This window comes from Manis javanica, chromosome 6, assembly GCF_040802235.1.
Source record: "Manis javanica isolate MJ-LG chromosome 6, MJ_LKY, whole genome shotgun sequence".
NCBI classification, from domain to species: domain Eukaryota; kingdom Metazoa; phylum Chordata; class Mammalia; order Pholidota; family Manidae; genus Manis; species Manis javanica.
Genome location: NC_133161.1, coordinates 1,377,982 through 1,397,913, shown reverse-complemented (window position 1 = coordinate 1,397,913; position 19,932 = coordinate 1,377,982). Strand labels below are relative to the sequence as shown.

General features: G+C 53.6%; 1 protein-coding gene across 6 annotated transcripts; it reads left to right on the top strand.

The window, feature by feature from the left end:
• Positions 1-4,758: 4,758 nt before the first annotated feature.
• NOM1 (nucleolar protein with MIF4G domain 1) lies at positions 4,759-19,182 on the top strand. 6 transcript variants are annotated; one of them, XR_012132009.1, is made up of 12 exons: positions 4,759-5,637; positions 7,030-7,157; positions 8,215-8,410; positions 11,490-11,813; positions 13,223-13,333; positions 14,037-14,204; positions 14,974-15,095; positions 15,934-16,066; positions 16,529-16,660; positions 18,190-18,304; positions 18,421-18,530; positions 18,868-18,939. XR_012132009.1 is itself a non-coding variant. In XM_036999365.2 (11 exons), exons 1-11 carry the CDS (start codon positions 4,759-4,761, stop codon positions 19,040-19,042), a joined length of 2,475 nt encoding a protein of 824 aa, XP_036855260.2. In that variant the 3' UTR covers positions 19,043-19,182. The 6 variants fall into 6 exon arrangements, 5 of the variants coding, with proteins under 5 accessions (XP_036855260.2, XP_036855257.2, XP_036855258.2 ...); XM_036999365.2 differs by lacking the exon at positions 18,190-18,304 and having other exon boundaries at positions 7,033-7,157; positions 18,868-19,182; XM_036999362.2 differs by lacking the exon at positions 18,190-18,304 and having other exon boundaries at positions 7,033-7,157; positions 18,775-19,182.
• The last annotated feature ends 750 nt before the right edge of the window (positions 19,183-19,932 follow it).

Sequence of the window (19,932 nt, the reverse complement as noted above, 5' to 3'; positions counted from 1 at the left end):
CCATAGCATTTTTTTATACTGCAAAAAAATATGTTTCTAGAAGGAAACAATCAAATATTCACCATTAGCAGATTGGTTTCATAAATTATTCCTATAAAGCCATTGAAAAGAGTGAGGGGTCCAGGTCAGGCTTCTCGGATGTGAGCGTGCCACAAATCATCCCCCAGGACGTTAGATGCAGATTCTGCCCCCGGGCTCTGGGACGGCCCAGGACGCTGCGTTTCTATTAGGCCTCCAGGTGGCGCTGCGACCACGGAGGGGCCTTAACCCCGTGTCGCCCCAGCCAAGGGAAACGGCAGCACCATGTACCCTGTTTTGGCAAAAAATAATCGCGGCACAGGGTAACATACATGCTAAATATGCGGAGGGACATGTACTTCTAGAGGGGAGGGTTCAAGGTGGGCTCCCCTTTCATGCCACTCATAACTATAATAGTTCCATTTTTTATATAGTTCCATGTCTGAATTATGTTGGCATCAGAAAAACAATATTTTCAAATAACCAATTAATAAATTGATTAATTGTAACAAAAACAAAATTTGTGAACCTCAGTTAAGGAAGGACTGGAGATCTGTGTCCCCCAGAATTCATACACTGAGCTCTAGAAACCAGGGTGCTGGTATTTGGAGGGGGCTCTTAGGTGCTTAGGTCGTGAGGTGGGGCGCCCGTGGCGGGAGCAGCGACCCCGGAAGGGAGACCCCAGAGGTCCCGAGTCCCTTCTGACAAGTGGGATCGCAGCGAGCACACTGCCAACCCAAGAGTCCCTCACGGACCCAAAGCCGCCAGGCTCCTGAGCCGTGGGGATGACTGTGTCATTAGGCCCCCCAGTCCGTGCTGCTTGTCACAGGTGGAAAAGGACACCGAGATAAAGGTCACACTTTACACTGTACGTCGCAGTACTCTTCACACATCATGCGCGCTCTCATTTGAAAGGCCGGGCCCCAGCCAGCCACTCTCTCTAGGCTGTGATCCAGCAGCCTTCTGTCTGCACCGCACCTGACCCACCTCAGTCAGGCCTGAGAGCCTGGCCACCTTCTCAAATGCACAGTGATTGAGGCCACCCCGCAGCACTGCCATGACCCCCCCAACCTAAAACACTGCCACAACGTCCCTTTGCTCCCCGGAGAGAACACACCACAGCACAGGTCGCCAGACCTTTCTCGCCGGCCCTGCCCGTGTCTCCAGCTCGCGTTTTGTGCATGCACCCACGTGCTGATGCTCTGGCCCTGCCTCTTGCCAGAGTGCTCTGTGCACGCATCAGGCCCCTGTCACTGGTGGGCTGTCTAGGTTTGCATTGCTTGTCTTGCAACCAGACGTTCAAATCTCCTACTTCCCCACCGTGGAATTTTCCCCAGAACCAGGGAAATAACAGGTCCTCGCCACCTGCTGCCTGGATGTCTGGGTGCTGGGGCTACAGCCCTCTGAGGTTTGGAGATGCAGGGCTCCTCCAGGGGAACAGCAGCCAGAGTAACTGCTGCAGGGCCTCCCTCACAGTAGGATCTTGGAGTTGAAAAACACCCCCAAGATTTGCCCATGTCAGTTCCTCAGAAGCTTGAGAAGTCCCAGCTTCTGAGAAAAGCAACCTCCACCCTGTGGCAGCCATGCTGCCATCAGCGGCCTGGACGCCAGGCCAGAGCTCAGAACGTGGGCGGATGCAGAGGACTCACCAGCACCAGCTGATCCCAGACTTGCTGCGTTACTGAAGCATGAGCGAATGAACTTAATTCACCTGGTTCTTGTCCAGTGAGGTAGTGACAAGGTTTCTGCTCCCTCTCCCCAGTTAGTACCAAAGAAATTACTGGCAAGAGAGAGGCATGGACCCCAGGGAGCAGTAGCAGAAACGAGACCCTGGAGAGAGGGACAAGGGTGTGCGGCCTGAGGGCGAGGACAGGAGGACCAGCATTCTCTTCCCTGCTCTGGCCTCTCCCTCGCATGGCCTTGCACACTCATCTTGCCCCATTGGGTGGAAATTGGCCACAACCCTCTGGGCAGGGCACGAGTGGGTCAGCACCCCAGCCCTTGAACTGGGGCTACAGCTGGGAGATGCTTTCTCCCCTGACCCTTCTCCCCAGGAATTTAGGAGGCAGTGGTCCGGGCAGGTGGGTGCAGCTGAGAGCTCTCCACACAGGAGCCTGTTCATCAGACACGGCTCATGTCTTCAGGCCTGGAAATATTCACCCCAGACAGAGAGTCTGATTCCCTAGGTAGACGAGCTGTAGATAAAATGAAGGCTCCTGTGGCCGGGATTCTCAGCTGGCCCTGGTGGGCTAACTCACTACACATGTGTGGGCAGTACGTTGTTATTGACTCTATGTAAAGAGCTCCACCCAGTGCTCTGGGTGACACGGTGGCAGGGATGCACAGCTGCAGGAGAGCAGAGCAGAACCTGGAGTGGTGGCAGCGCCAAGGACAGTGATTGAGATGGCTACAGGGGGCAGAGAGGCCCAGAGGCAGAGACCAGCTTGCTGCCTGCAGACTTGCTCTGAGTGGACGGGATTCTAGTGATTGACCTGCCACTGTGGGAATAAAGTTGGGTATAAACCCTTTCACCCCAAGAACGTTCTACTGTCATTTCTTTGGTGACATTGAATCCATAGTGAACTTGCCCGGGGCTGAAACTCAGTGGCAGGACACAAGCCCTCACAGGGAGGTATCTGAGTAGGACCACAGCCCTGAAATAAAGATGACAAAGGGGCACACTAGCAGCCTTGGACATAGAATAAGGGGAGACAGACAGTCCAGGAGCTTAGGGCCAGCCTGGCAGAGCCACTGAGGAGAATAAGAAAACCAGCAGAAGCTCTGATACAGAACAAAAAAAAGGAGTTATTTTTTAAAACCTGATTGATTTTTGAAACAGCCCTGTGGGGTAGGCACTAGCATCCTCCCATTTTGCAGTTGGAGAAACAGACCCTTGGGAAGTGTGGGTAAAATTGCAATGTTTCCAGGATCTCTCACCTGGCCTTAGTACATCTCCATATCAATAGGTGATACAAGGGGGTTAGAGAGCAAGTGGGCACCTGGACCCGAGAGGTATTTTTTGGGTCTTTTTGTAGCCGGATCATGAGAAACATGGGTAAGTAGAAGTAGATGACTGCTTATAAGCAATAAACAGGTTTTTCCCACTTTATTTCTCCCTCTGACTGATTTTGGCTTCAAAGGTTATTTGCCGTGAGCTGGGAACATATTCCCATACCCCCTCCCCCCAGTTACAGGAAGGTTGAACGAGGTCACACAGCTAGTAAGTGGCGAAGTCAGGATTTGAACCCAGTCCCAGGGTCCTGGCCACTGAACACTCTGAGTTTTGAACTTTTATTCAGTTGTCAGTTTTGTCCTTCCTGAAGTTTTTCTCTTCTCTTCACCATTAAGCCATGAGTACTATCTGCTTTTACTTCCTGCCTTTCTGTCTGATGAAAGTTTCCTAGTACAAATTACCAAAAACTGGGCAGCCTAAAACAACAGAAATGGAGTTTCTCAGTCCTGAAGCTGGAAATCACTGTGGGGACAGGGCTGGTTCCTCTGGGCTCCACGAGGAATCTGCTCCAGGCCTCGGAGTTCCTCTGCTTACAGACACATCCGCACCTCTGCCTCTGCTGTCACACTGTCACATGGCCCCCTCCCTGTGTGCAAGTCCAGATTCCCCTCTTGCAATAACACCTGTTATTGGATTTAGGGCCCACCCCAATCCAGGAAAACCTCTTTTTAATTTACTTACATCTGCAAAGGTGTGTATTTTCAAATAAGGTCACATTCACAATTTCTGACAGACATGGATTTTGGGGGGGGATGCTAACTCATCCCAGTAACGTGTCAGTCAATAGAGGAATAAATTCATGGAACATTGTCTCTCCTGAGGAGGACTGTCCCCCAGGCACATTCACTCTGGATTCAATGAGACTGAATAACGATGGAACTTTGTGGGTAATAAACAAGCTTTATTTTCAGGGTGGCAGATTGAGCACTGGAATCACATCTGCCTCTGGAAAGTTTGCAATCCGTCTCCGTCTCTATGCAGTGCCTCTCGGCCTCTATGCACACCCCCTCCCCCGGCACTGGGTGGGGCTTCTCATACAGTAACACAGACGATTATGGCTCACTGCCAACAGGTGTGCTGGCATATGCCTATGAGCATTGCACATGTACAGTGAGCAAGTAGGTTAGGGTCAGGTGAGGATCCTGGGTATGGTAACTTCCATTCTCCCTACAAACATCATCCCATATTATACGAGGAAACCCTAATAAAGTATGAGAGTCATTACAGTACATGGAGGCCTGACACTAAGGGAAAAAAGGAAGTTTCAGAATAGTGAGCTAAGCATTAAGTTTCCCTTGTACGATGCACCCAGAAAACATTACCTAGTTTTCCTGTGGATATATACGCACACACGAAAACTCGAGCACGTCTGAAGATTCTCTGCGCAGCGATACATGCAATTGATATATGCGGTTGCCTCTGCGCACGCGTGAAGAGGCGCTATTTCCATAGTTTGTAAGTTCCATTTATTAAACAACGAGCGCTCGCCACCCTATTAAACGAGCGTGCGCGCGCCCGGCAGGCGGTTCCGTCTACCAAACGAACGCACGCGCGCCGGCCGCACGGTTTGCGTCCAGGACTCTGAGAGGAAGCACGTCTTCCTTCTGTGCAGTTCCCGGCACTGCCGCCCTCCCGTCAGCAGGGGACGCTGCACCGCCCGCCGCGAGCAACTCTCCTCCCGAAAGTCTCGCCCCGGCCGGAAGTCAGGTGCCGGCGCGTCCGGGAAGATGGCGGCATCCACGAGCGGGGGAGCGTTGGGTCGGGGAGGCACCCGGGGACGCGGGGCCCGCAGGCAGCGCGGACGCGGGCGCGGGCCGGGGGCCCTGAAGCGGCTCAGGCTTGCGGTGGAGGAGTTCCTGCAGGCCACATCCGAGGGCGAGAGCCCAGGCGGCCGCGCGGGGCCCCGGGAGGAGGGGCGCGGCCGCCCCGGCGCGAGGAGAAGCCGCAGGGAGCTGAGGAAGCAGAAGCGACAGCTGAGGAAGGCGCGCCGGCTGCAGAGGACCGTGGGCTCCGCGCAGGGCCCGGGCCAGGCCGGCGTCGGGACCGCGAGCGGCCCGCGCGCGGAGAGGCAGAGCGGCCGGCCGCCCCCGCGTCGGACCCCGCCGCAGACCGAGGGTCCGCGACCGCCTCACGCCGGGGCCCCGGCCGCCGGCTCCCGCGCCGCCCCGGCCCGGGGTCCCCCCGGAAAAACTGGGGCCGCCGCCGCCGCCCGGAAACGCGCGCTGCTGGCGGCCAACGAGGAGGAGGACCGAGAGATCCGCAAGCTGGAGCGCTGCCTCGGCCTGAACCGGCGCAGAAGGAAGGGCGGCGGCAGCTCCGTGCCCCTCACCTTTGCCCGCGACGGGCTCGATTACATCCTGGGGGCCCTGGAGTCCGGGAGCAGCGGCTTGTGCGACGGCAGCAGCGAGGAGGAGGGCGGCGCCGGGCCGACGCTCCCCGGAGGTGGCTTCGAGCGCGACGGCGGGGACGAGGGAGACGAGCCGGAGGCGGAGGCGGGGAGGGAGGAAGCCGCGGGAGCGGCGCGGGGCGGGAGCGGCAAGACGGTCCGTTTTGCGGCGGATGAAGACAGTGGAACTGCCTCGGAGGACGTGGACACGGCAGATCGGGTACGCGGAGCAAGTGGGGCCTCCCTGCGAGCCCCGGCGGGACGGCCGGGCCCCGAGCCGCGGGTGCGGAGGTCGGGCTGGAGGGTCTGCCCGGTGCCCTAGTGCCCGCCGCGGAGCGGAAGGAGAAAGCGCCTCCGGGCCTCTCCGCCCCAGGGGCTCCCGGGCCGTCCGCCGCTCCCTCGGTTGCTGACGGCCTCTGGCTCCCCGCCCGCCCTGTTTTGTGGGGCCTGTGCTGTGGCCCAAAGGGGTGCGACACCCCCGGCCCCTTAGGCCTTTTCCTTTTCCTCTCCGCCGCTCCTGGGCTTTCTGGAGCCTTTTCGAGTCTCAAACTCGAGCTAGTCTGCAGCCCCCCTTGGGCGGCGTCCCCGCCGAGGGCCTGGTCCGCGGCGGGGCCTTCGGGGGCGGCCCCCTGCCTGCCGGAGCGCGCGCTGGAAGGCGGCCGGAGGGAGTTGCTCGTGTGCCCCCCGCGTCGCGCCGTTTCAGCATTCTGCCTCCAACGCAGTATTCCTCTGCCTGGGGGGCCTGTCCCCGTTTTCTCACTGGGTGAATCTGGGTGCCAAACATCTCTTAGAATCTTTTCCTCATCTTGGGTAATGAACTGGCTCCGCTTCTGTCCCTGGTGCCTTGGTACCTGGCACCTTGTGAGCAGCCCCTAAGTGCTGTCAGTTCCTGTTAAAACCTCATTTTTTTTCTTCTATTTCTAAGTTTTCTTGCACAGCCTGTTGTCTAAATAACACGCAGTCTGAACTAATGGGCGTCTCTAGAGTAGCAGCTTCTATGTACATAAATGTGCTTTTCCAAACTAAGTTTAAGCTTCCTAACAAGGATCATGCCTTCCAGCTGTTTGTGTCCTAAAGCCTCGTCACACAGGTGCCCAAGGAGTGCTGGTCAACGACGATGATTTGTGACTCTAATTGATAGTCTAGGAAAGTGAGCAGCAGACTGATTTTGATTTTTTCATGTAAATTTAGATATATTTTGAACAAGGTTTGAAAATTACCTTAGAACATGTTTCTCCAAAACGAGTGGTATGTTTTATTTAGGTGTTTGTGTATAGCCGTGCTCACCATAAATTTAGCCCAGGCAAAAGTGTGGAACACAGGGCCTGGGAGCAGATACTGGAGGGGCACAGCCAGGCCTGAAGAAGCAGAGGGGAAGCAAGATGCTGAACTGTACTGGTGTTCATGTAAGTGGCGACGCCCAGCAGAGCGGCATCTTGTCCAGGACCACAGTGGGCACTCGGGGAAGAGCTGATGTTTATTAAGCAGCAGCAGTCAGTGGACACAGCTTCTACCAGTCTGGGGAATTGAACACCTAAATGTGAATACGGCAAGGGGAAAAGTGGGATTTGTTCAGTCTAAGTTCTTTGTCATTCATTTTGGTGCTTTAAAGCAGAGTCTTTGTGAAAATGGTGAAAAGTATATCCCACCTCAAGTGAGGCAAGCTGAGGAGACGGTGGATATTCAGAAAAAGGAGCAACTAGAAAGGCTGAAGAAACATGTCAAAGGTCTAATTAACAGGTAACCTTGCTAAAGAGACCATTTTCTAAAAATACAGAAACTCTGAAATTAACCCCTAAGTGGTGGGGTGGGGACTGTCACTGTGGACTGGCTCCCTTCTGTCCTTTCTCGGTGCAGCCAGGCTCACACATTGAAAGGCAGGATGCCCGCCTTCCCCATTCGGGACTTTGAGTCCTTCAGAGTGTGAAAGCAGCGCTGTGCCTGCGTGGCTGTGCCGAGGGGTCCCCAGACTGGGCTGGCATTCTGGTCAGTCTGGGAACAGTGTGGTTGGGACAGCTCTTACTCTGGTGGAGGGCCACACTCCAAGCAGGAGCTTGGCACTGCCCTGGCCCGCTGCTCTGGTCTGTGTGTGTGCAGCCCTGGCAGTGTCTCACAGGAAGCTTCCAGCACCCACCCACCCACCATCAAGACAGCTGCCCCAGCACCACTTGGCTTTCTGTGCCACCCCATTATGGCTATACCCACCTCCTCCCTGCCATGCTTTTCTAAAAGTGCCTTTTTAACTTAAAAAAAATTCTATGAGGCATCCTGGAATTTTACCAAACATACCACCTTGTTGTTTAGGGTCAGCACAGGTGCTGTGTGTGACCTGTGTGCATAGACACCCTTCCTGTCCCCATCCAGTACACTGAGCAGCCTTTCCCAGTGTCAGGGGCTAAAGATTTTTATGCCAGCATCAAAGTGGGAAAGTTGGAATTTTTCTCAGCACATACTGATGCACTTAGGATGGTCCCTGCCTCTGCCTGGGGACACCAGTTCAGGTGCCAGTGGAGTCCTCTTACAGTCAGAGTGATCTTAACGAGAATCCCATGTGTGCCTTACTGTGGCCACGTTTCAGCTGGACTGACAGCCGGGAGGTTACATCAAGTTTCCAGAAGACTGGGTTTAGCACGGCACATGGAGTTAGCACAGCAGGTTAAGAACTGTCGAGAGTCAAACAGGCACGTGAAATAGGGTGTACAGTAGTATTGATAACTTCTTTTCTTAACTGACTTAAACTTAAAAACTTTTCCGACTTTGAAACATCACCGTGCCCTGTCTTTCCAATGGCCTGCAGGCTGAGTGAACCAAACATGGCCTCCATCAGTGGACAGCTAGAGGAGCTGTACATGGCCCACAGCAGGAAGGACATGAACGGCGTGCTGACCGACGTCCTCCTGAGTGCCTGTGCGCCGGGCACGGCCATGCCCAGCAGGTTGGTGATGGAGCACGTCCTCTTGGTCAGCATTCTTCACCACACAGTCGGCACTGAGGTAGGGCTCCCATCGCCCAGGCTGCTTGGCAGTGCCCTCCTTTGGGCCAGAGGCCTGTTTGCACTCATACTGCTTCGTCCACATCGCGTTATCCTAGCCCACATTCAAGGTCCTTGAGTTCCGTCCATTCCAGTGTTTCTTTTCTGCCTGTGGGTTTATTTTCCTCTGGCTGAGGTCCTGGGCTTGCCTTCACTTTCTTTGTATTCCCCTTGACAGGGACTTAGTTCAGATGTTCAGAATACAGAGCTTTGTAGGGCCTTACTGCCCATGTTTTGCATTGGGTGAGAGATCATTTTTCCTAAGTAAGAAGGCCACCAGACTCGGGTAAACGATGCTGGCTGAGGAGACATGTGACAGGGCCTAGGCTTGGAGCCCCCTAAGCCCCCACAGGTAGGTCATGGACCTTCAGTGCCCACGTGCCTGTGCAGTGGGGCCTTTGTCAGGATTGAATTGAACAGCATCTGTAAAGTAGCAGCTCAGTGCTGAGTGTCCAGTAGGAGCTGCTGAGCAAATGGTGTTCTCCACCCCACCCCCTCATGTTCTTCGCCCTTGCTCAGTGATCCTCTGGTCAGCATTGGAGGCAAGTAGGGGTGGCTCTGGTTATGGTAGGAAAAGGCCCTCTCCCTCCACCTTCCAGCGGGTGTTCCACTCTCTGGGTGTAGCCGATTCCAGGGCGTGGAAGGGATCGGGGAGGGGGAGTAGTGGCTGATTCAGTGAATGAGGCTTGATCTCTCAGGTGATGGTCACATTCAGGAGAACGTGTGGATCCTTCAGGTCCTTGTGGAGGTGGCAGCTCTCGGGTGGATTCAGTTTGCCTCCCACTAACCTGCCTTCCAGAAACGGGCCTCAGCAGCGCAGCGTCGTGCAGGCCCAGTCCCTGGGCTGTTAGCACGTCTGGTCCTCACTGGCCCTGCAGGCCACGCGCTCAGCTTTGCTTCCCAGAGGCAGCAGAGCCTCCGGACAGCCAGGTGGTGTTCCCCAGCTCACAGGCTGTTAAAGTGCCCTGGGACTCGCCCTCGGCTCCAGAGCCCTCGGTTCCACTGCCTCGCTCTGCGCATCCGTTTCCCTTTCCTGCTGTGTGCTCTTAGTCACAGTCTGAAAACCCACAGGAGCGCCAACACGCCTTCTCCTTCGGGCTGTTTGAGGCCCTGCAGTGTGGGCGGGGAGGATGCTCTCCAGTCCAGAACACGGCTGTGCCACGAACTGGCTGTTGCCAGGTGACCTCTGCCGCCATGTCTTCCTCTGTGCAGTTGGGTTACTGTGTTCAGGAGCCTGGCCCATAGAAAGGGCTCATTAAAGGTTAACCTTCCACACGACACGGAGGGTGTTCTCAGGTCGAAGCTCTGAAAGTCCGCACTGGCCTTTCCTGCCTGCAGGCCTCATGCTCTTGTCTAGAGAACCTTCCCATCCACGGCTTCACATCTAGCAGAAGCCACATCATGGCTTTCAAAAACCCAAAAGGGGGTTTTGAAAGATGCAGACTGTAGGGCCTGCAGGGACTGGGGCTTGGGGCAGAAGAGAGAAGTGTAGGCCCTGAGTCTTCTGGACAGCCCCGCTGTCCTCTGCTCCGGCTGCGCTCATGTCCATGCCGAATGCTGTGAGCCCCTCTGCATCACAGAGCACAAGGGAGTCAGGACGCCGAGTGCAGTGCCATTTCAGGGCTCCCTGTGTGCCCAGGCCTCCTGGTCCTGCTGCTGTGCTTCGTAATCGAATTGCTTTTAGCACAGACTGTATTTCATTGAGTTTTAATAGAAGATATAGACCCTGACTCTCCGTGATGTATCAGGAATTCACTGGACTTGAAAATACGAGATCATTGATATGTCTTCTCACTCCCACCTTCACTGGTAGCATGAAGCACAAGCACAGTGACTGGCCCAGGGCACGTCAGGGTGGTGCTTTAGCTGTGACATCCACTGACTCTCCTGCCGATGCAGTGAGCCCTCTGCCTCCATGGAACTCCTCTCAGCTCCGCTGAGAATGCCCTACAGGCTCTCCAAGGATGCGGAGGCACGTTACAGCGCTCCACGTGTCACTTACTGACGGGCCTCTGCATTATTCACAAATAAAAAGTGCAGTCTGTTCATATTTGTGTTAAATCCCCAAGGCAAAATTAGTATATATGGATAAGTAACTTCAGCAATAGGATGATAGTTTGTTCTGTTTTTAAATGTTACAGTAACTTTTATTCTAAATGCATTGAATGGAAATCTAAAATTTTGACAGGTTTTAATGTAAAAATTCTGTGTGATTGAAAACATACTTTTATATTTTATGTCTGAATTTTTATTGATGTCTGCAAGAATTTTAATTCTTTTTTAACTTAGATTTGCACACAACGTTAGTGGCCCTAACAGGAGAGTGTATTCTTCAGATTTATCTCCGTGAGTTGGGAATCTACAGGTTAAACTGATTTTTTCAGTCTTGGTTCCTACAAACTAGCAGTTGGGTGGGTGCAGGCCCTCAGAGCCTTAAGCTGATTCTGTCCAGCCTCACTAACCTGCTCTGCCCCAGGATCTCCTGTTCAGTCACCTCTCATCTCCCGTCACCGGCCCCGCCTGCTAGTTCTACGCCGGGTCAGTCTCGTGCCCAGTCTCTTTCATGGGTCCATCGTGGATGGCCATGTTGATTGAGATCATCGTTTCTCCTCACTCCTGGCCGCCGCTGTCCCTGCATCTGTCTTCTCCCTCTAGGCTCACTGAGCCTGGGCTGTGAGTGTGTTAGATAGTAGTACACTTTTGGAGCTAGAGATATGTTCTTAACATTTTTAACATTTTATTTGTCCAAGGAACCAGATAGCTGATGACCCCAAATCGCCACCATGTTGATTTTAAGGACAAGAGGGCTCATGTAGGCAGGAGGCTTGAGCCCCGTGGCAGGTGCTCCGTGGTCACCCACTGTTCGGTTTCCCTCAAGCACATTTTTACAGTCCACGCCCAGTTGAAGTTCCCTACGTGTATATACTTCCTGTGTCTATGTCACCAGCACCCGCTTAGGGCTGCTGCGGGGGTAGGAAGGGCTCCGGGGATGGCTGGGCGGCGCGGCTGACATTGCCGATGTGCTCTGCTCACCTGGGCAGGTTGGAGCTCACTTCCTGGAGGCGGTGGTGAGGAGGTTCGACGGTGTCTATCGGCTCGGCAGTGAAGGCAGAGAGAGTGAGAACCTGCTCACCATCGTCGCCCACCTCTACAACTTCCACGTGGTGCAGTCGCTCCTTGTCTTTGACATTTTGAAAAAACTTGTTGGAACTTTCACAGAAAAAGATATTGAACTGATCCTGTTGATGCTGAAAAACGTGGGCTTTTTGTTGAGGAAAGACGATGCTTTGTCACTTAAGGAACTGATTGCTGAGACTCAGGCCAGGGCCAGCGGGGCTGGCAGCAGGTTCCAGGACCAGACCCGGGTATGTGTGTGGCTTCCTAGGCGCCTGATGCTCACGGGTCTGGGTTGAATCCTGCATCTCGTTTCCAAACAGTGCCCATCATCTCCTATTTGTCTGGTTTTGTGGCTTCGTCTTAGTATGGGAACAAAGAATCGATTTATTTAACATCCATTTTTAATTGTGGGGCTCAGGTGTCAGCCGGCTTGGCCTTGTGGCTCTGCCAGGAAGAGCGACCCGCCCCCAGCCTCCCAAGCCTTGGTTCCCTCGCCAGGAGACGGGGCTGAGACAGGTCAGGAAAGCCTAGAGGGGAGGGCAGGGGGCGTGGCTCGTTCAAGAAGGGAGACAAGTTCGTGTTCCTGTGGGGAGCCTGCCGGGGAGCAGGCTGGGACGGCAGTGGCTGGCCGTGGGGCCTTGTAAACCCTCTGGAGGAGCTGGGGTCTTCTTCTAGAGGGATGTGAAGGGCTCTGAGCATGTAAATGCTGCGACGTCTTCATGCTAGTGGTCACTAGCTACAGCGTGGGCAAGGGAGGTGTCAGGGCTGGGAGAGGCTGCTGGGGCGCTGGGGTGGGTGTGGATTTAGGGATTAAAAGTGACCAGACTTGATGTGGGTTCAGGGGCAGGGTGGAGGTGTAGGAAAGGAGGCGCTGTGTGGTCCCGGGCTCCCAGCTTGGGCCGTCAGGCGGAGACAGAAGCGGCGGGTAAGTCGCCCTTTGAAAACCCTGCCGTGAGTGCCAGGTGGGCAGTGCCGAAGCGCAGCTCCGGGAGCCATGGGTGCGGGAGGAGTTGCTGGCGTACAGTGGGCAGCAGACCTGGCCTCCAGGTTCCCTGCCACCAGCGTGGGGCTGTGTTGGGGGCAGAGGGAGAGCGTGAGGAAGGCTCTGGGAGCTGGGCCTCGAGCATCCCAAGGAAGGACTTGTCCCTTGTTATAGGAGCAGAGGTCAAGTTTGAAACGAAGTGGGCAAGTCAGGAGGTAGACCCCTGGTCACCCAGGGCTGGAGCATCCGGGGGCTTGGGGAGCGGCTATAAGGGGTTGGAGTTTCCCCTGGGGTGGTGGAAATGCTCTGAAATTGATGGTGGCAGCACCACGCGGCCCTGCATGCTGGTCATTCACTTTGAATGGTGAGTGTCGTGGCGTGAATCACACCTCAGGACACGTTAGCCCCTGGGGAAATCTCAGAGGAGGGCATACAGTCAGAGGCGGTAGGGACTGGAGGAGAGGACAGTCTCTGGGTAGTGTTTCAAGTCCCCGTTGAGGTCAGTGATGGAGTCACATGATGACGCCCTGCACCCCGGAGCCGCGTGCTCAGGTCTGTGGAGGCTCTGCTGAGGGCCCCCACCGTGGGCACCTGGCTGGTTTGTTGATTCCCAAGCTGAAGGGTGAGTCCTTTAGACTATTTGAAATGATGGCTTTTTCTCTGTTTTTATGCTAGATTCGGTTTATGCTGGAGACGATGCTGGCACTGAAGAACAACGACATGCGTAAGATTCCAGGCTATGACCCTGAGCCTGTGGAGAAGCTGAGGAAATTGCAAAGAGCTCTGGTAAGCCACCTTCACTTACGTGTCCGGAGCGTTCTGGTCTACGTGAGCCCGTCCTGAAAACCAAGATGATGTCAGAGCTACAGGTGGGGTGCCACCTCTGGTCACTAGGAACCCCAGGGTGGGGAAAGGAGTGTCGGTCCCCGTGCTGAGACCCTCCGGGGTGCCTGCGGCTGGGGGGTCCCTGTGAGTGGGCGCCCCCACACGTAGCCCACAGTGCTAGGCCCACCTTGTGTTGGGATTGCAGTAGAACACTGGTCACTGAAGGAGGCCCGGGGCCTGGGTCCCACCAGACCATGTCGCTGCCGTGGCGGGCCCGTAGCTGAAGCCCACCACCTCCCTGGCAGGGCGAGTCCCGCAGTCCGTCCTAGGTGAGATCCGGAATCATTGGCTCTGGCGAGTCCCAGGCCCCTCCTGGCCGCATTCTCACCGCCAGACCCGGGGAGGACTCCTTGTGGCCTCTGATGTGAAGCTCCTCCTTGTGTGATGGCTTTCCAGAGGCAGCGGCATTGGGGTGATAGGCCCCCAAACCCCAAACACAAATGCCCAAACAGGCTCCTGTCCCCACTGTCATCAGGGACCCTCCCCCACCCCCATCTCTCACGCCTCGGAAATGCCATGCTGAGAAATGGGAAGAGCCCGGGGAGGTGGGGAGGGTGTACAGCCCAGGCTGGGGGGATTTCATCTGCCCCTTTCTTTCCACCAGGTGCGCAACGCTGGCTCAGGTACAGAGACCCAGCTCCGTGTCTCGTGGGACGGAGTCCTGCATGCCGAGCAGATCGGGCGCTGGTGGATTGTGGGGTCGGCCTGGAGTGGGGCCCCAATGATCGACAGCAGTCAGCAGAAGGCCCCACAGAAGCATCTTGCAGGGCCGGTATGAGAACCCTGCTCCCTGCTACCGTGTGTGTTCCCCGTGTCCCCCCACAGGTCTGCTCCACTTTCCCTGGGGTAGCCGCCTCTTTGCTCGTCAGATGATCACTGAGATGTACGTGCATGGGTTTTTTGAAGACCTGTAGAAATTGCTACTGCTTTGCGATGTAATTGAATTCAGCTTCTGTTGTTTCTTCTTAAAGTCCAAACACGTTATGTAATAGACCTAAAAGATGATGGGAATGGGGCCCCCATGGAAACAGCACTCGGTGCAGCACCAGGTACAGAGACGCAGGCCCATCTCCCAGGGAGGCGGCTTCTGATCCGTCAGCCTTAGATTTCAGAGAGTGAGGACTCTGCACTCTGTCACTTACTAATTGAAGTGCCCCTGTTACTCAGACTTCCATCCTCTTCCCTAATGTCCTCGTTCTGTCCTGGGGCCGCGTCACACTCTGTGGTCCTGGCTGTGTGGCCATGGCCACCTCTCTGTATTGCCTCACTGTAGGCTGACAGGTCGCATGGCTCTGACAAGTCTCCCGGATCAAGCAGGTCTCTCCTATGGCCTGCTTTGTCTCTTGCTATTTTTTCTCTTTGGGGTGGCCCAAGAATAAAGTCTTAGTAGTATATACACATTTATTTACATACAATTTACAATTATGGTCAAGCTATAAAATTATACACATTATTTTTTAGCAACTGCTGTGACTGCACTATTCCAAAGGAACAAATCTCCTTGAAACATATATGTGGTCTGTGATTGTCCTTCTTTTCAGGTTAGCACGAAGATACTAGAACTTGCCCGAAAGCAGAGAATGAACACTGACATCCGGAGAAACATATTTTGTACAATAATGACTAGTGAAGATTTTCTGGACGCATTTGAAAAGCTTCTGAAGTAAGCACGTGGGTGAACGCTGTGGCTGCAGTTCAGCCAGATGTGGAGGAGTCGGCGTGGGGTGCTGCCTGGGAGTGGCTGGACTGGCCCTGCTGCCTGCGCTCAGGCGGCCAGTGGGCAGCAGTCCTGCTGGTCGGCCATTAGTGCTTCCAGATGAGAGCATTTTAGGAGTATTTTGGTCACAAGTATTAGATGACCAACTGAAGATCCTCTGTGGCCCTTGGTTGTCATAAATCTAAATCTTCATATTGAAGTTGTCTAATTGTTTCTAAATACAAAACTTCCTGGTAGCGTTTCCACACTTAGTTGTAATACCATTTAAAAAGCCCCTTTGTGCTTTCAGAGCACCCCCAGCAAGTCTCATGAAATCTGCGTCCTTCATTTGCTTCAGTCGGAATGAAGTAGAGGGTCAGTGTCACAGGACCGCAGCGCCTGGCCATGCCCAGCACTGCACTGAAAGGCGTGAAAGTCAGGCTGGAAGTTTCAGAGCAGGTGAACCAGGGAAGCCAGTGGGGTGACAGGAACCTGATGCCGCTGGCACGCAGTTGAGCTGGTCGTGTTTCTTACCACTCGGGAACCAGTCACGGGCCTCTGGCTGACAGAGCTCAGATGGGGGTCCCACCCACGTTTGACCCCGTTGTTAGAGACCCTGAGCCTTGGGAGGTGGGGGGGCAGGGCCAAGCCCACAGCCCCTGACTTGCTGTCTCCACCTCCCCCTCTTGGGGTCCCTTCTCACCGAACTGCCAGACAGGAAGTACCCTCCTGAAAGACTCCTGCCTTAAAGCTGTTAAACTGGTAAATGAAAGGTTGCCTAGTCATTGCCATTCTTGTTCTGTAGGCTTGGCCTAAAGGATCAGCAGGAGAGAGAAATAGTTCATGTTCTTGTGGACTGCTGTCTTCAAGAGAAAACATACAACCCTTTCTATGCATTCCTGGCTGGCAAGTTTTGTGACTATGAAAGGAGGTTTCAGGTAAGGGAACCTCCAGCCACCTCCGCCCCGCTCCTAGACATTCTGTCCACGGGGCCCAGCTGAAATGAGTGCCCAGGTCCCAGCCCACCCGAGGGCCATGTGCACAGGGAGAGCAGCGGGTGACAGAGTGACAGGTCACCATGTCTGTGCATCACCCCGTCCCACCGCATGAGGCGTCCCAGGGCCCGGGAGCGGAGGAGGCCTCTGGCCTTTGTGCTGCGCTGCCCCGTTTCTGCCGGCTCGGGAGTGCTGCAGCGGGAGACATGATCAGGAAGCTGTTTCGGACTACTGTGTGTGGGGAAGGACGGGGTTGCTCTTGACGGGGGAACTGTGTGTAAAGTAGTGTTTCGAACTACTGTGTATAGGAAAGTCTTGATTTTTACCATGTTACAAATAAGCAAATGAGAAAACTTACAGGTTATTGTAATTTCCTGCATTTTAACTTTTCTTTTTAACTGTTAGATGACTTTCCAATTCAGCATATGGGACAAATTTCGGGACTTAGAAAATTTGCCGGCCACTACCTTCTCTAACTTGGTTCATCTGGTGGCCCACTTGTTGAAGACAAAGTCGCTTCCGCTGTCCATTTTAAAGGTTTGTGTCACGAGAGATCACTAGGGCAGCGAGGTAGCCCAGCGGCTGCTGCGTGTGGTGCCCACAGTGTGTTTCCTGTGGTCCTGGCCACCCGGAAGTGTCTCGTCACAGCCACCAGCCAGCTCGGCACACTGCGCAGATCTTCCTCGTTGTTAAGGCACAGCTCCAGTTGTCTTACCCTATGTGAACTGTCTCGGAGTTTGGGGTTCACGTGCAGTTCCCAGTGACGACAACTATGATGGCTGCCAGCAAGTTAGGAAAAGGATAGGGAGACGTAGGCACTGGGCTGGAGCTGCGGGTGGAGCCTTTTCTGCCTTTGCTGTGATAACGTTGCAGCAGCCCCCACCCCCCTGCCCGGCGCATTTCCCATCACTTCAGAGCTGGTGAGCTGCAAATGCCCTGATGATGCAGACACAGAGGACGAAGCCCAGACATGGGAGCTGGGCCCCCAGGCTGCCAAAGGCCTGGGCAGTAGGACCCCTGGGGGCCGGGAGTCCTAAACACCTGGCCTGAGAGAACCCAAGGGCCAGAGAGAACATTCGGGGCCTGGACTTCATGCCCTTCCTCCTGAGCCACAGGATGGACCGCAGCTGTGCTTTCCTGTCTGGGCTTAGGACCCACTCAGCAGCGCACTGACACGGAGGCAACTGGGGTCGTGCTGGGCTTTGCCCGCACTGAGTATGAGGGCTCTGGGCCCGTACACAGCCCACAGCCATGGAGGGTCCGCCTCCTCGAGGTGGACTGGATCTGGCCCCAGTTCACTTGAGCTTTGAGCACAGGGCTGAGCAGGACACAGTGCCTCTAAGTGTTTTTAATCTCTGTCTGCACAGTATTATGTATACTGTCACCAAACCCTTAATAGCCTGTCACAGTTCTTTTTGTTAATCGAGTGTAAACTGGAAATGTATCCATGTTGACACCTGTCATTCTGCTTCCTGATTTCATTGCTGCTGTGCAGTCCTCCCCATGTATGCCTCCTGTGATACAGGTATTTCTTCTAGTGGATGTATGTGCGTGAGGTAGTCTCTCCTGAATCTCAATTCTATATGTATATATTTACATATATATGGGTTTGATTAAGCATTAAAGCATGGAGATAATATATATTTCAATTAATTAAATTCCTGATTCATAAGGCATGCTCCCTGTTAACTTTAGAAATAAAGCCCAATTATTTGACCAGTAAAAGTGGGTGACTCGGGAAGAGCAGAGAGTTGCAGTCTGGACGTGCAAGCAGGCAAAGCCACAGGTGGTGCAGCCAACAAAGGGGGCAGGATGGGGGCCGGGAGGGGCTGTTGTAAAGAAAGTCCCCTGGAGAAAAGCGGGCCCCACTGGAGTGGTTTCCTGGTAGGAGGTGCCGCACGCATCTTCCCCAGTGGGGCCTGTCCTTGGGAACCCTGCCTGGTGAGGATTCCCCTGGGGTCTGCAGCTCATACTTCCTGGGACTGGTGTGGGGGGTGGGTACAGCTCCACTTCAGGGGCCCCTTCTTGATTTTTGCAGCCCTCATAAACTTTACTTACCTCTGCAGAGTTACTCCTAGCGGTGGTGTGCAGACCTCTGCCAGCAGCGTCTAAGGTTCCGTGGCCCCATGTCCTGGCCAACAGCTGTTCATTTTGTAAAACTGGAAATAGCCTTACTTAAAGGTGGGGGGAGATGAGATATGTGTGATTTTTTTTTTACTCTAATTTAACTATACTCAGAAATCATTGAAAAAGTTGGCTTAATCAATATAACTTTATTTTTCTATCCTAACTGCCAGGTGGTTGAATTCAGTGAGTTGGACAAGCCCAGAGTCCACTTCCTACGAGAAGTGTTATATATACTGTTAATGGAGACAGAAGTTGAAGACCTTGGTTTAATTTTTGCAAGGTATGTCCCCAGCTTGTGATAAAACATGGAAAAGAGATGAAGAAAAAATTCCACTTACATTGATTTATAAAAGCAAGGTTGTATTTATGTGTAGCTTTAATAAGTCATTTTCAGTTTTAATTTTAGGCTAATGCACATTACTTGGGGGACATGAAACTTGCCTAAAGGCAAACTAATAATAATGATATCCCACAAACAGAATATGCTGTTTTTAAGTTCTAAACTGAGAATTCTGTTTTTAAAGGAGACTAGGTTGTGTCTCCCTGTCGGAGGTTCCAAGAACAGGCCTGGGAGAGGCCAGCTCATCGCCGGTAATGCTTTGTACGATTCTTCCCAGAGTGTCCGACAACCCAAAGCTGGGCATGTTGCGGGAAGGTCTGAAGCTTTTCATCAGCCACTTCTTGGTAAAGGGCGTGCAGGCCCACCGGGGTGCCGAGGAAGCCGGCGTGCTGAGAGAGCGAGCCGACCTCACCACCAAGGCCCTGCAGGGCAAGGCCGCCCTGAGAATGTAGTCTGGAGACGGAGAGAAGGGGTGGCCCTCACCTGTACCATGTCCTCTCTAAACCCCAAGGGCTCATCTGTTGACCACACAACTTGGTGGAGCTAGACCAGTCTGTTGTATTTAAAATATTAAGATAATTTTTTTATCCAAGGACATAATTATGTTTCTGTTTTAAACCATTTAAAAATAACTGTATATATAGGAGGTGGGGGAGAGGAGGAGGGGGTGGGAGGGAGGGGCGGGCACTGGGCAGAGCTCTTTCATGACAGCATGGCCATTGAGTGACAGTGAGTGTCTTAGTGTTTTAATAGGCAGAATGGGCCACCAGAAAGGCGAGGGTATCATAAGGACATGTGTTTTTATCCTTTTTATATATTGGATGTAAGTTCAAAATCCATCAATTAAATGTGTCTGATGTTTAATTCACTATTTCAAGTATTTGGAATGCAGGTGTTTGGAAAAGTCCGCAATTGACTTTGGCTCACAAATATCAGTTCATTAGGTGTGAGAGTTTTTTGTCTTTATTCATCTACAACTGGCATGGTGAAGGACATTCCTTCCCACGTGTGTCTGTGGGTCATACACACCAGGTCCAGGTTGTAAAGCGCTTTGCTGAACAACTTTGAGTCACCAAGTGGATCTGAACCCTAACTAGGTGCTGCTCTCTGAGCTGGACCCTGGGAGGTGCTTCTCTGGCGAGAGACCCCCACTTACTAAGTACAGTAAACCCTGAATATGTGAGAAAGTAAAAATGGCCTCATGCACCTCCATCTGCCATAGAGTCACAAACACCTGTGGTTTTTCCAGCCCTTAGAATTTGCTTCTGCCAACATTATTTAAATGTCACCTTTGTTGCAATTATTATCTAAATGTCACCTTCAGTTGTTGAAAAAAGTCACC

Bases quoted from the DNA above. Each gene is read 5' to 3' on its own strand.
- NOM1 (XM_036999361.2), top strand. From the start codon at position 4,759: ATGGCGGCATCCACGAGCGGGGGAGCGTTGGGTCGGGGAGGCACCCGG. The intron at 15,096-15,933 runs GTAAGCACGTGG...CTTGTTCTGTAG, and splicing joins GCATTTGAAAAGCTTCTGAA to GCTTGGCCTAAAGGATCAGC. The intron at 16,067-16,528 runs GTAAGGGAACCT...TTTAACTGTTAG, and splicing joins ACTATGAAAGGAGGTTTCAG to ATGACTTTCCAATTCAGCAT.